The sequence below is a fragment of the Aricia agestis genome, chromosome 12, assembly GCF_905147365.1.
Source record: "Aricia agestis chromosome 12, ilAriAges1.1, whole genome shotgun sequence".
Taxonomy (NCBI): Eukaryota; Metazoa; Arthropoda; class Insecta; order Lepidoptera; family Lycaenidae; genus Aricia; species Aricia agestis.
The window spans coordinates 10,940,073-10,954,662 of NC_056417.1; the positions used below are offsets into that span (position 1 = coordinate 10,940,073).

The 14,590-nt window shown below is 38.5% G+C and overlaps 1 protein-coding gene across 2 annotated transcripts in view; it reads right to left on the reverse strand.

The window, feature by feature from the left end:
- Window positions 1–14,590, reverse strand: part of LOC121732490 — a 61,063-nt gene that overhangs the window by 7,826 nt on the left and 38,647 nt on the right. The window contains exons 28-38 of one of the 2 annotated variants that reach the window (XM_042122388.1): window positions 13,857–14,088; window positions 13,702–13,755; window positions 13,083–13,234; window positions 12,180–12,299; window positions 10,135–10,350; window positions 9,485–9,559; window positions 3,514–3,706; window positions 3,211–3,282; window positions 2,808–2,929; window positions 2,208–2,360; window positions 1,095–1,228 (exon numbers count right to left, since the gene is read on the reverse strand). In XM_042122388.1, the coding sequence (XP_041978322.1) occupies window positions 1,095–1,228; window positions 2,208–2,360; window positions 2,808–2,929; window positions 3,211–3,282; window positions 3,514–3,706; window positions 9,485–9,559; window positions 10,135–10,350; window positions 12,180–12,299; window positions 13,083–13,234; window positions 13,702–13,755; window positions 13,857–14,088 (1,523 nt within the window). The remainder of the gene's footprint in view (window positions 1–1,094; window positions 1,229–2,207; window positions 2,361–2,807; window positions 2,930–3,210; window positions 3,283–3,513; window positions 3,707–9,484; window positions 9,560–10,134; window positions 10,351–12,179; window positions 12,300–13,082; window positions 13,235–13,701; window positions 13,756–13,856; window positions 14,089–14,590) is intronic. The other variant, XM_042122389.1, reaches the window with a different exon arrangement.

The window sequence follows — 14,590 nt, forward strand, 5'->3', positions numbered from 1 at the left end:
ATACATATAATACTAAGTTTAGCTCACACAGCTGACGCATATCCTGGACATATTCGTCACAAACAAAGACACTATTAAGGTTCGCGCTCACTTTGTCGGCGCGTGCCGGGGCTTGCCGGGGCGGATCGGGGCTCAGCGCAGCGCAAAATGCGCTATAGCACACTATTGCCGGGCCGGGCCGCATCGCATTGACGGATTTTGAGTACTTTGGATAGCTCCAGTGTGACCACTCTTAAATCGCTCGTGACTTGATATATCAAAAACGTTGCTATATTGTACTAAAATCTACTAGACCGTGTTTTAGATTCTACTGAAAATCTACCTTTATTAATCAATGTATTCTACGTGGTTGAAACTAAAATAAAACTAAAATGTTTACAATATGGGCTGTCTTCATTATGCATTTTAATTTTTTATATTATTTGTTATATAATATCGATCTTCTATTAAAATTTACAAAAATTTTGGACTACTAAATCGTCATTTATTTGACCTCAAATCTACCAAAAAGTGGAAATCTATGTGAAGTGTGGTCACACTGTTGCCGGGGCGCAGTGGGTTTTTCGGGCCTTGTCGCATTGACGGAAATCCGCTGCGCCCCGACACAGTGTGCGATCAAAAATCCGCCTCCATACAAATTGTATGGAGACGGATTTTTGCGATGCGCCCCGGCACGCTGAGCCCCGGCACGGCCCGTCTCAGTGTGCTCACTCCTTTATGGTATTAGTGTTACGCTTGGAGCAGCATTTCAGCAACAGACGGACAGTATGTGCCGAGTGTGACTAAATACGTCTTCAATGGGTAATATTAGCGCGTATTGTTCATGTACTAATAGTACAATTAATATGATTCTAGACATTGATTTAAATCTAGAACTTTTGGTTTGTTTTTAAGCAAATACAATATTAGAATCTTGTTACTTGAAGGAGACTTTGGGCCTTAAGGGATTCAAGAGACTGTATAGATTCAATAAAGTGATAGGGATTTGTAACCTAAACTATTCGCTTTATCAAATATTTTCACCAGAACCTTACATTAACAGGCAAATCAGTGCTTAAGAGAAGTAACCACTGCATAAAAATGTTGCAACTTACTCAAAAAACAGTCCAAAGAGCTCCAGAGGCACATTGACTATGAAATCTGAGTACACCCACAGCTTGTGTTTGAAGTACCGTCGCCGGCATCGCGCGCTGTCCAGGATTAAGTCCCCGTGTCTGTTTATGTAGCCCTGACAAAATACTACCATTGTAATTGCTGCCATACACGCTACGGTCTACTGGAGAGGTCCACCTGTGCAGGTAGACCGGAAAGTGTGTGGGAAATGGGAATAGACCTGTGCAGTTTTTGTGCAGACCGGCGCCCACACACATTCCGGTCTACCTGCGCAGGCATGCCTGCATATGACTTATGTAATACTGATCTATTCTTATATAATGTGGAAACAAAAAAAATAAAAATAGAAAGAAAACAGAGATAGAAAATATATGACCGAAGCCGAGGCAACGATAAAATAATTAACTGTGGGAAGTATGTTGGTTAATTTTTTTCGCTGCAAAATGTACGCGTAAATATTTAGTATACATTTGTGGTACGAATGTAGTGAGCCATCAGTGAAAATTTCATGGACTTGAAATAGTTTCCTGACCAAGTAAAATAGAATAATTGACCAATGACGACCTAAATGAATTGGTATGATGCACCGATGATAGTACTAAACACTAACGCATAGACTAGTAGTAATGTATAAAAGTATTATCGTATCAATGTAGGAAATCAATTTAACGCATCGGCCATCGCTAGCGGCTGCGGTAGCTCCTAATGGAACCATCAGTATATTCTATTAGCAAACTGAGTGTGTTCTAATTGTAAAAATTGGGCTTATAACATCATGAAAATAATATTAATTAAATAAAAAAAGTGCAGTCTCAGGTGACTATGGCCAGAAAGAAATAAATATGATTTTTAGCCCAGAGTTAATTTTAACTCAAATACGTGCAAGCGGATGTCTAAATACTTGTTCTCAGAGAACAGAGCCGCAGTCGTTCAGCGTGCAGCGTCACCATCTCGTACGACACCGACACGACACCGTCACCATCCGGGATCGAACCTACACTCTCTTGTGGTCCCAATAAAGTAGACCAAAGGTCTACCCACTAGGCCACGGACGCTTTCAAGTCATACATAACAACATATTACATATATTATACCTCGTGCACAATCAAGTACAGTCGCACATAAAAGCACAGGTCGAATACCGCCTGCAGCCAGAACAGCGCGCCACAGTCGTTCAGCGTCACCATTTCGTACGACACCGTCATCACATTTAGCGTCGCCATCACACATGTTATGTAGCCTTGGATCTGTTAATATAATACCGTACGTTAAAATAAGGGGTCAGTTCTTACTGTAAAATTGCAAGTTGACGCGACGCCTTTTTACATGAGACATTCAAAATTCGAACAGGCAAACCAAGGTAGCTCAGGTAGTCCACTGGCAGTAAGTTATGCAACATCTTGTGTAGTCAATAGAGTTTAGTTTCTTATAGGTCATTTAAAATCATTATTGACGCCATAGGCGCAAAGGCGTAAAATTAGACATCGAAGTGTTGTATAAGCCACTCACAAAAAGATTTTGAACAGCCTTGTAATAACTGTATAATTAGCCTGATAAAATTACCTAATTTCATTTACCTGGTAAAAGGAAAAATGTCGCGAAAAGGGAAATGTGCGAAAAATACTGTTGGTTACGAACGTGACGGCTAGTATTTCTCTTCGCGGATTTTCCATAAATTAAAAAAAAAAACTTACCTGATACATCAGAGAGCCAGGTCTCTTCAAGTTGACTAGGGCAACGTTGTTAAAAGTTAGAACACTTGCGAACGACTTCGCCTGGCTGAGATTGCTCCGAGATTGGGAGACACTGATTGATCCTGAAAAACTTATTTATTATTACATCGGATATATGCATGCAAGTGCATATACTTGTATTTTACGGCGTTATGTTACGGTATATTTTGGTATTTTTTTAGGTTCCGTATTAAACAAAGGAACCCATATATTTTGTCACTGTTTGTCCGCCTGTCCGTACAAAATAATTTATTCAGATTTTTCCTCTTTTGGAGGTAAAACTTTAAGTTGGTAACACTAAAAAAATACTCCAGCAAGTTCTAGAAAAAAAAGGAAACTAAAATATATACGTAAAAATACTTACCCGTTGCCAATGTGCTGATAGAACTCTTGCAGTCGAAGTCTGAGTCCACTGAAGCTATGTCCATGTTATCGTCTATCAAAAATTATATGAATCTATACTCTTATTAATATTATATAGCTGAAGTTTTGCTCTGTTTTAGAGTTTACTTCACGAACTCGACCTATTTAAACATAGATTACATCACAGGAAAGGACACGGGGTCCTTTTTTCTTGCGGGAAAATGTACATTCCTGAGGAAATGGTTATTTACGCTAGTGGAGCAGCGCGGAGCAACTAGTTTATAATATTAGTTTAGATATACACCTGAAGAATCATCATCACCATCATCCATGGTGATGGGCAGAATATAGTCACCAGACGTCTCCAGTGCCTTGTTGAGCAAATCCTGGACCTTGGGATAGAACTTGATGAGGCTGAAGAAGGACTGCGACGGTATAACTAGCAGATCCAGACTGCGGCTGGCATATATCGCCACTTCGGAGCATGATATGGGTTTCTAGAATCATAATAATATTATTATACTAGCTGTCCCGGCAAGAGTTTCCAGTTTCTTTGCCATATAAAGGCCGTGTTCGTCGGCGTATTTTTGGACAAACCTTTTATTGCGCATGTCCAAAAGATGTCATGGCAACGCCATAACAAGTTGCTGTTCAAGTCGTAAACAACGTCTTAATTGTTTATACATGATTAAAATAATAAAAGCTAAACATAAATACATAAGCCTATATTACTTTTTTTACGTCTGTGCCTATCACGGACGTAAAAAAAATACGGACGGATCGCCATTAAGAAATGAGTGAAGCACCCTTAATAAGCCCAGGCGATCATATGTACACATCTTGCACAAACACTAGCACTGTAATAAGCCGATCGTACCGCCATTACGCAATTAGACTGCATCGCGGTGACACATCTTTGTCATTCATAAATAAAAATAAATATGCCATCTTGTGTAGTAAAATGGTGCAAGAACAATACAACCTTACACAAAAAACATCAAGGAATAATATTTCATAGGTATATAACATATTTTTAAAGTATTTTGATAAAATAATGTAAATATTAATTCAACTTCAACAGGTCAGTAATGTCTATAACAAAGTGGGGAAATTTTCCCCAAACCGGGGAAAATTTTAAATTATTTTTAAATAATCAAACAATTAATTTTATTGTCTTTTATTAGTGTCATGTAAGTATTTAGCATACTATTGACCAGTAATTAGGCAGGAATACAATAATAGGGGTGTAGACAGTAAACGAAATCTAATACAAATTATTGTTTTTTTGAGAGTTTGCATTATAGAATTACCGAAAATGGACATATTTTACTTAATAACTTTATAATATTTTTTTTTATTTAATAAGTGATTTTTTTTATTGAAATAAGAGTGTATTTATTTTTTATACATATTTTTAGGTGTACCAAAATACTTATGTACTATCAGAGAAGTTGATTCCTATGCAAATCGGGGACATAAGTAGTTTGGTTGCGTTACGTCAAACCCAGCCGACAGATCACAATTAACATTGAATTGACATAAGTATTCGACCAAATAACGTTGATCTGTCAGTTGCATAGGAATCAACTTCCTTGATGGTACATCTGTAAAATAAATATATTTTCTAAAAATAGTCTACACCCCTATTAATTTCTTAATTTATAATAATAATAATAATAATAACTTATTTCGGATCACAACAAAAATCCATAGTGTTAGTAAATAATATAATTGAGACTTAAACTATGTTAGTACATCACATTATCAAATAACAATAGCAGCAATTTGTGTATTAGGAATGGTGAGGCGTTGGAACTTTTAATTTACAAAAGTGGATATAGGTAACTGTTGTTTGACGACCTCTGTGGCTCAGTGGGTGGGCTGTCGGTGGCTCAAGCCGGGGGTCGCGGGTTCGAATCCTGCCGACGGAACAAAGTTTTCAAAGTTCCTGGGTCATGGGTGTGTATTAAATATGTGTATCATATAATAAAAATCTTAAATATATGTATAGTTAATAGTATAAGAGTATTAAATATATTTCCGTTGTCTGGTACCCGTAACACAAGTCCTTCAGGAACATATCACGGGGTCAGACTGACGTGGTGTGAAGCGTCCATAGATAAAATTGTTGTCTTAGATTTCCTTCAGTAGTAGGGGAGGGAAGGTGCTATTGGTGTAGTCACCCGAGCGTCATTGAGACCTAGTAGGAATGAAAATATTGAATGGACCTCTAGACCAGGATTAAATTTAACACCATGTTAGGTGATTTGATTTGACGTTAGCGCATGGTAGAACTCTCGATAGCTCTAACAGGCCGTTAACTGATTTAACAAGCCATTATTTATTTAACATTACTTGATTGTTTGATGAAACGGGTTACGGGACTTAAGTATCTTATATCTTTTCGTATACAGGTTTCTTATATAGGTTTCGGGGGCGATAAATCTGTCTAGCTAGGAATTATTTTTAGAAAATGTCATTTTATTCGTGTTTTATCGAATACCGAGCAAAGCTCGGTCAAATAGCTAGTAATAATTTTATTATTGTAAACGTTTGTACATAATCATTATTACTAATAATGTTATGTAAATAATATACTTCGCTGTACGTAATATCTGTTTTTTTTTCTATCTATAGTGTCATAAAAATAATATTTTCATTATGACATCTTTAACAACCGCTTACATTTCTGAAGCGAAAAAAACATAAAAATATGTTTAAGTATAAAAAATACATTTAACTTGTCTGAGTTTACAAAATTTAAAAGTAGGGAAATTTATGATTTATATGGCAACCCTCATATCACGCACACGTCCTACACGGGCGGCCATAACTAGGCTTCACTCGTGATTAGAGAAGGTTACGTCCGTACTTTTTTTACGTCTGTGCCTATATTGTCTAAAAGCCGCAAAAATAATTTATTTAACACTATGATAGTGTTTGATTATTTTATTTTGGAAAATATGGGTATGGATCACTTGGAAAAATTTAAAATTGTAATTATTTTTTTTATGAAATAAGAGGGCAAACGAGCAAACGGGTGACCTGATGGAAAGCAACTTCCGTCACCTATGGACACTCGTAGCATCAGAAGAGATGCAGGTGCGTTGCCGGCCTTTTAAGAGGGGATAGGGTAACAGGGGAGGGGAAGGGATGGGAAGGGAAGGGAATAGGGGAAGGTAGGGAAGGGAAAAGGTAGGGGATTGGGCCTCCGGTAAAATCACTCACTGCGTGAAACACAGCGCAAGCGCCGTTTCACGCCGGTTTTCTGTGAGAGCGTGGTATTTCTCCGGTCGAGCCGGCCCATTCGTGCCGAAGCATGGCTCTCCCACTGGTTTGTTCATTGCAACGCCACCAACAAATTGCAATTGGGTTAAATGTCAAGTCGTAAACAGTTGTCGTTGCCATGGCATGACATGATTTGGACATGCGCAATAACTAGGTTTTGCAGCGAATGCGTTAAAAATTACGCCGACGAACACGGCCAAAGTATTTCGCGCCCATATTATTTTATTGAAGTGACTAAATAAGTATGTCACCATGGCAACGTCCATCGCTATCCCGTCGCACAAACAATGGTCGCCGTCAGTCTCGAGTTGTAATAATTTACTATTATTTATTCAACAAATGCACTTATCAATATAAAATGTCCCAGTAGCCGATTCTCAGACCCACTGAATATGCATATAAAATTTGATTAAAATCAGTAAAGCCGTTTCGGAGGAGTAGGCGGCCTAACATTGTGACATTTGTGACACGAGAATTTTATATATAAGATTGCACTTATTAAAAATGGTAGTACAAGGTATCGAAAAAGATGGTGATGTGAGCTGAATGTCAAGCCAGGCTGCGGGGCTAAAATGGTCGCTTTGGAGAATCATATATTGAATCATAATATGATTCATTTTTAAACTCCACTTTGCGTGCAATTCATATAGTGATCCGCTTCGATTAATGCGCGCGCGAGCGCCGCGCGAGAGACCAATCATTGATGTAAGCGAATCACTATATGAATTGCACGCAAAGTGGAGTTTAAAAGTGATTCGCTTCGATTAATGATTGGTCTCCGCGCGTGAGCGCCGCTCGCGGGACCAATCATTAATCTAAGTGAATCACTATATGAATTGCACGCAAAGTGGAGTTTAAAAATTAATCATTATTATGATTAATTATATGATTCTCCAAAGCGACCATTTTAGCCCCGCTGGTCTACAGTGGCAGTTGAATAAGAGATGTTAAAGACATTGCCGGTTCCTCTCGCCGGGTTAGTTCTCGAACCGATGGTAGACAACATGTGACGTTATTACATTCAAATTTATTCACAAATAAAACATTTTTTATAGGTTGAAGCATTTATCTAATAATGTGGGGGAATACTGAATAGCTTAATAAAAATTATTAGAATTAAGACAACTTAGTCCGAACAAATTCAGGGGCAACATGATGATAAGAGGTCAGTATCTTTACAGTATAAAGTGTGCTGTAATTTTACGCTCCACGCTATAATATGCGTAGAGCGTAGCGCGTAGCGGTAGCTGGTATCTTGCCAAAGAATGGAATTTATCCGCTTGTCCTCGAATTATTAATGTGTTTGCCGTATACCTCGCCACAATTATTATGGCCATGTATGTTATAAATATATACTCAAGTACTAGGACTAAGTACTCACATACGGTTTTACTCGATAGTTATACAGTGTGTTAGTGTAAACGCCGTTATCCTTAAAACCATCAAATGAGCCCGTCAAAATGAACAAATTTTTCTATGAGAACAATGCTGGGAACTCGAAAAAAAATGCCGTTTTCATACCCACACGGATGCCCGGATCGGAAAGTATGGGTATGAAGACGGATTTTTTTGAGTTTCCAGCATTGTCCTCATAGAAAAAGTTGTTCATTTTGACGGGCTCATTTGATGGTTTCAATGTTAACGGTGTTTACACTAACATCATACTCCAAATCGAGCAAAAACCACCGTGTGGACCGCAAAACTCACAGCTCGAAGGCTCGCATCGAGCCGGCTCGATGTTCCTTCGAACTTACTCGACGCGAGCCGTCAAGGTTTACTCAAGCGTGTGGACGTGACTTCGAGTGGCGCGAGTCGATCTTCTCCTTAGTTGAACAAATCTTTTGGTTCGAACGGTTCGGTGAATACTGAAATGCGAGCATACTCGATAGAGTATAATGCTGAATGTGTGGACGAAAGCCCAAGCTGTGGGTTTTACTCGACGTGATTGCTCGATTGAGTAAAACCGTATGTGAGTTCTTAACATATTTTACTCTATACACTACTAAAATATTTACGCAACGTATTATCTATTGAAGTTATAGTCTTTTTCTCTCATGTTTACAATATGCCAGAAATAGACACTGCTTATCTTTTTCTGGCTGCTGTTGCTTATTTTATATATCGTCAGTGTAAATATTATCGGTAAGGTAAAAGGTTGTATTGTGTTTGTACTAGTGATGTAACGAATGTTGGTTTTTTCACATTCGCGAATGCGAATGGGATTGCGAATATTTATCTTCGACATTCGCGAATGCGAATGCGAATATTTTAAAATTTCAAAAAAAGCGCGCGTAAAATGTTCGACAGGTTTGACGTTTCGTGTCGGCCATGTTTAAATTGAACATAGCCGAACCGATATTGCTTATAGTCTGCCAAGAAAGTGAAGAAATTAAAAAGTGGAAATTAAAAACATCATAGTGTCATCCCTTTTTTCTTAGATTGATTTGAAAGGGATGACACTACGATGTTTCCACTTTTTAATTTCATCACTTTTTTGACAGACTATAACTGAATGAATTTAGTCACAGAAAGTTCATTCTCAAAGTTTTGTTTTGTTTTGAGGTTAATTTTATGTTTTGTGTTTCAAGTAATTGTTTAGTTTTTTAGTAAATAGAAATTGTAAACTTTATTTAAAAATGATAGTAAAGTAATAATATACTACTAAATGAATGCAAACCTTACATAGTTGTAACAAGGCTGATTAATGTTAGATTTGATAAGATCTCTGAAGTTCTTTTTTCATAAATGACTAATGAGGCTTTAACTTAGGATGTAGAAGTATGATTTAATAAAAATATCTAAGTGTTATCTATTGTATTATTATATTATTTCAAATGCATACATATAATAATTTCCTTTTTGATTATTAAAACATTCGCTAAATATTCGCATAATTTTTGCGAATGCGAATGCGAATATTGAAAAATACGCGGATATTCGCGAATGCTAATGCGAATATCCGTTACATCACTAGTTTGTACACTTACCCCTGTGAAGTTACCAAACATTCCTCCCGGTCCCATGCACGTGAGCATTTCGTTGTATGAACTCAAAACATCTACCTAAAAACACAATTTTAATACAAAAGCATATTATAAAAATTTAAACATTCGTCGTTGCGCTGCTGTAGGTACTTCGCAGAAGTCCTATGTCCTTTTCCGACATTTACAATATCTCCATACCAAATCTTATCAAAAATCAACGGTATGCGTCTGCAATATAAAACGCGGCTGAAGTCCGGCATGATTACGCTTGCAATGCGCTACGCATCGCGCATGTAATATAAAGGTCACCGCAGATATACAATTTCAAGTTGGCCGACTATCGTAAAACTAAATTGCGTAGTTTCACAATTTAATTGGACAACTTTTTAATTGTGAGTAATTGGAAGGGAATCGCGGTTCTGATCCGATTGGTGTCCAATAAATAATTGCTTAAAGTCGTACAATTTAGTTGGAAAAATGTCACTATAGCTATTGGTATACTATGCGATTTCGTTGGCCAATTTGAAATTATAAATCTGCGGTCACTCTAACGGCCAAAAACGGTGGTATAATTTTTCGTCCTAGTGTGTTTAGATAGAGACAGTTTCACGCATTTACAATATTAGTATCAACCTTAACACAGGTCTACCTACCTTCCCTCGATATATAATATAGATGTACGTCTGTATGTCCTTGTACTGGACCACCGTCTCCCCTTTTAGGAAATACATTTCGTGCAGATGTTGCGTCACCACCCTTATGAAGGAGCGTTCTATTTTGCCGAATAAGGGCACTTCTCGCAGGGCTCGCTCGTACATGAACACTAAGGTGTCTTCCATCAGAGCTGAGTTGAGGAGACGGCAGATTCTCTGAGAAGTTAATCATCATCATGATCAAGTACCTATAAGAACATGATTAAGTACCTATAAGAACAGGTCATGTGACCTAGTTTAGGTACTTAGTACCATAAAATTGTTTATATTAAAGTTAAGATATTATTGTAACAATAAATACTCAAACAATCTAAGCAATAAGTACCTATACCTATAATATTGTTATCAATAAAGATTATTATTATTATTTTCATGATCGTTATAATTTACTAGCTGACGCCCGCAACTCCGTTGCGCCATAATTGGTTTATCGCGCAGGAACCGTACATTTTCCGGGACAAAAAGTATCCTATGTCCTTTTCCGGGACTCAAAGTGTCTCCTTGTCAAATTTCTGAAAAATTGGTTCAGCTGTTTGGGCGTGAAGAGGTAACAGACAGACCGTCAATATATTATGTACCATCAGAGAAGTTATTCTATGTCCTTTCCCGGGACTCAAAGTATCTCCATACCAAATTTCAGCAAAATCGGATCGGCTGTTTGGGCGAGCAGAGGTAATAGACAGACAGGCAGGCAGACAGACAGACGTCTACACTTTCGCATTTATAATATTAGTATGGAAGCATGGATAGCTGGCGCGGTACCTTTACTTACACAGCGTGGTTTCCGTGCTTATAGACGCTGCAGCTGTGGGTCAATTCAGACCGCAACGCAACGAGACGCGGTGCGGCATAAATTTGTATGGATTTGACAGATGGGAATTGTCCAAAAAAAATCACATGTACTTTTTATATTTTTTTTCGTTAAAATAGGGTATTTTAAGAACATAAATTAAATAATTTTTAAATTCATTGGCTAGTTTTTTCTCAATGAATTGTTAAAGTTTCGCTCTGACGTCATCATCGGCGGCCAATAATTGACCTCTGCAGTATGTTTTAAATTTCCTTTCTTATTTATAATGGCTGGTTTGTCAAATGCAAGTTCTCATTATGTGAAAGCTGATACGAGAAGCTTACCAAAAGTTCGAAACGTAATGTTGGTCGAATTTATTGCTAATTTAACGCCATTGAAGGTCAAACTAAGGTTAAACATATTTGTTCAAAAAATTATGTAACTAATGGGTATTTTTTTCGTTTATATACAGAAAAACGATCGCTGACCTTATTCCTCGAAATGTTTTTGTAATGAGCAAAATTAAAAAAAAATGGACAATCCCCATTGCATGAGACGCCTTGCGAATCTGTCAAATCCATTTAAATTTAGAAATGCATCTACGCATCGCGTTGCGTTCTGAATTTACCCGACGGCACGGTAATCCGAATATTAACGAATAAGAAAATGTTATAAGATTAATTTTTTATTTTTAGGTTATCTCATTTATAATTTTATCTTAACTTGATATAGGTCTCGTCTTATTAAGTTCTAAGGCTACATTATGTTCAGTTTTTCTGTTCCTTACTTATACTATTCTTATAAAAATAGTATTACATTTTTTTTTATGAAATAAGGGGGCAAACGAGCAAACGGGTCCCCGATGGAAAGCAACTTCCGTCAAAAATGGACACTCGCAGCATCGGAGAGCTGCAAGTGCGCTGCCGGCCTTTTAAGAGGGAATAGGGTGATAGGGGAGGGTAAGGAAGGGAAGGAAATAGGGGAGGGTAGGGAAGGGGAGGGAATAGGGGAGGGTAGGGAAGGGAATAGGGAAGGGTAGGGAAGGGAATAGGGAAGGGGATTGGACCTCCGGTAAACTCACCCTTTTCTGTAAGAACGTGGTATTTCTCCGGTTGAGCCGGCCCATTCGTGCCGAAGCATGGCTCTCCCACGTATAAATAAATTTACTTACTACTATTTGTATTTAACCATTTACCTGTGCATCGCTGCCGTGTGTTCTCTTCCACACGTACTTGAAGTAGTTTAACGTCTTCACAGTCAGTTCCGGATCGACGTTCTCTTGATATAGAAAGTTTTCCAAGTCTTTTGTTTTTTCCTGTTTGAACATAAAACTTTATTTCGTAGCTTGTTAGTTATATTAAAATGTGTTACTAAAAGTAAGGTTCTATTTCAGAAGTGCCTTATAAATGACAAATATATTATTATTATCCAACAGTTTTGTCTCTATCATTGATCAATCAGTATCATGGACCAACGTGATTAGCCGCAAAATGATATTATTATAGCAGATAAGATTTGACTAGATATTATTTGACTATCGTGTCAAATAATATACTGGGAAGATTCCCAGTATATTAGTCAAAATCTAATATACTGGGAATAGTAAAAGGATGCTCTCTTAGCCTCAACTTACACGGCAGCAGAGCCGAAGCGACGTAATCCCAATGCCGTTTCGCGTATACATTTGCGAATCGGTTGCTACTTGCTAGCTATTTGCTCTAGCACACGAGGCGCTCATTCAGTCACCATACAAACGCGATGTAAACGAGAGAGAGAACAAGCGTTGGTAGAGTTTCAACCGCGCGTTCGCTCAGCGCGCGTTTGTATCGCTACAAAAAGTCCTCGTGTGCTAAGGATCGTTAAAGCAGCTTATGTAAACTGCGGCTTAAGTGCCTTACGCTGCGTTTTCACCAGAGATGTGTTGCGAGGAATGTATTTTTGAGAACCAATAGAATCTCTTCATTGACGTTATCTCACTCGGCGCAGCGATGCTGTTGGTTCTCAAAAACACATTCCTCTCAACACATCTCTGGTGGAAACGCAGCCTAAGGCACTTAAGCCGCAGTTTACATAAGCTGCCTTGACATGGATGACGTACATTGTGCTCGAGCAGCGCGTGCGATGCGGCGGCGCGCGTGGAGGTGACGTAGCCGAACATGAACGCAGCGTACAGCGCGCCCAGCACCGACACCGCCATCCTCACACTACACGCGTACGTGGACGCCGCCGTAGTGGCCGAGCAGCCACAGCCTGATACAATATGGGCGTAAAGACCTTATCATATTAGCGGTTGGCGAACAGAGCGGAGAGGTCGGGCAGCGAAGGTACGTCGCAGTCGCGCTACAATTAACGACATAGGTACAGTGTTCTGTCCGTTGTAAACACCTGATAAAAACGTTGCGTACCCGCCACTTGTCTGCAACGTCTTCAGTGAGTATACGTGGCAGGGACCGTACCACAAAACCGTTTTGAGACTCAAACAATCGTACGAAAATGCCGCTACTACTCTAACAAACGTGAAATGACGTTGTTAGAGCAGGACGCGGCATTCTCGTCCGATTGTTTGAGTCTAAAAATTGTTTCGTAGTAGGTCTACAGGTTCGTTGTGCATCCGCGACGTTACGCTGCGCGCTCCCAATGCGCGAAATCTTATCTTATCTTTTGTTTCATCAATAGAAACTCATCGAAAATATATGCAGAAAACATTAAAAGCTTACCAACAAATACTTCGAATATCCAGAAGAAAGTCCGTATGTACTCTGTCATTGCATCTACAATACAAAAGTCAAAATTACTAGACGAATTCCAACCGTAAACTATTTTTGTTCTATCTCAGTGCCTTACAAAAAATGCCTGAACCTAATAAACTCACACGTGAGTCCACTATGGCCATCAGCATGCGAGCCAGCTGGGTTCCTAGTACAGTTGAGTCTGACGTAGGCGTCAGTAATATCATGCGGTGCACAGTCATGTGCGACCACCAGCGCCGTGGCCACGTTGACAACTACCAGGGCCGCAGGCAGGAACTTCAGCAGGACGACTTCCTGGTTCTGCCGCATTATGTCACCCTCGTAGTAGGTTAGAGCGTTAATTATACGTATCACCTGTAACAATAATCCACATTCCTTTTTCTTTTGGGTTATTGTTTGCTTTTTTTTTTTTTGCTTTAGTGTGTGCAGTGTATTGTATTTATGTTTGAATAAAATTTTTATTATTATTATTATTATACATTCCACATGTTTACCTAAAACACGCAATTACTTATGTGCTAATTAGGAGTCATTATTTAAAAGTCTGCCTGTCAAGTATCAAAACAGTTTAACAGATTGATGCATTCCACATTTCGTTTGTTCTTAGATAGGGTCAGATATGATAATTATTAAGCTATTTTATTGCGGGCTTTTACCACGGCGACCGAATCAAGAAATTCCGTAACAAAAAACCTAACACCTCCGTGCGGTGTTGCCACACGGTGTTCGTGTGTATGCGACTAGACTAGGGATCGCAATACCGGATGATTTAAGCAATACCGGTATTTTCGGTATTGGCTCCAGACTAATACCGGTAATCCGGTATTTTCGATATTTCCGGGATTTAAGCTAAAGT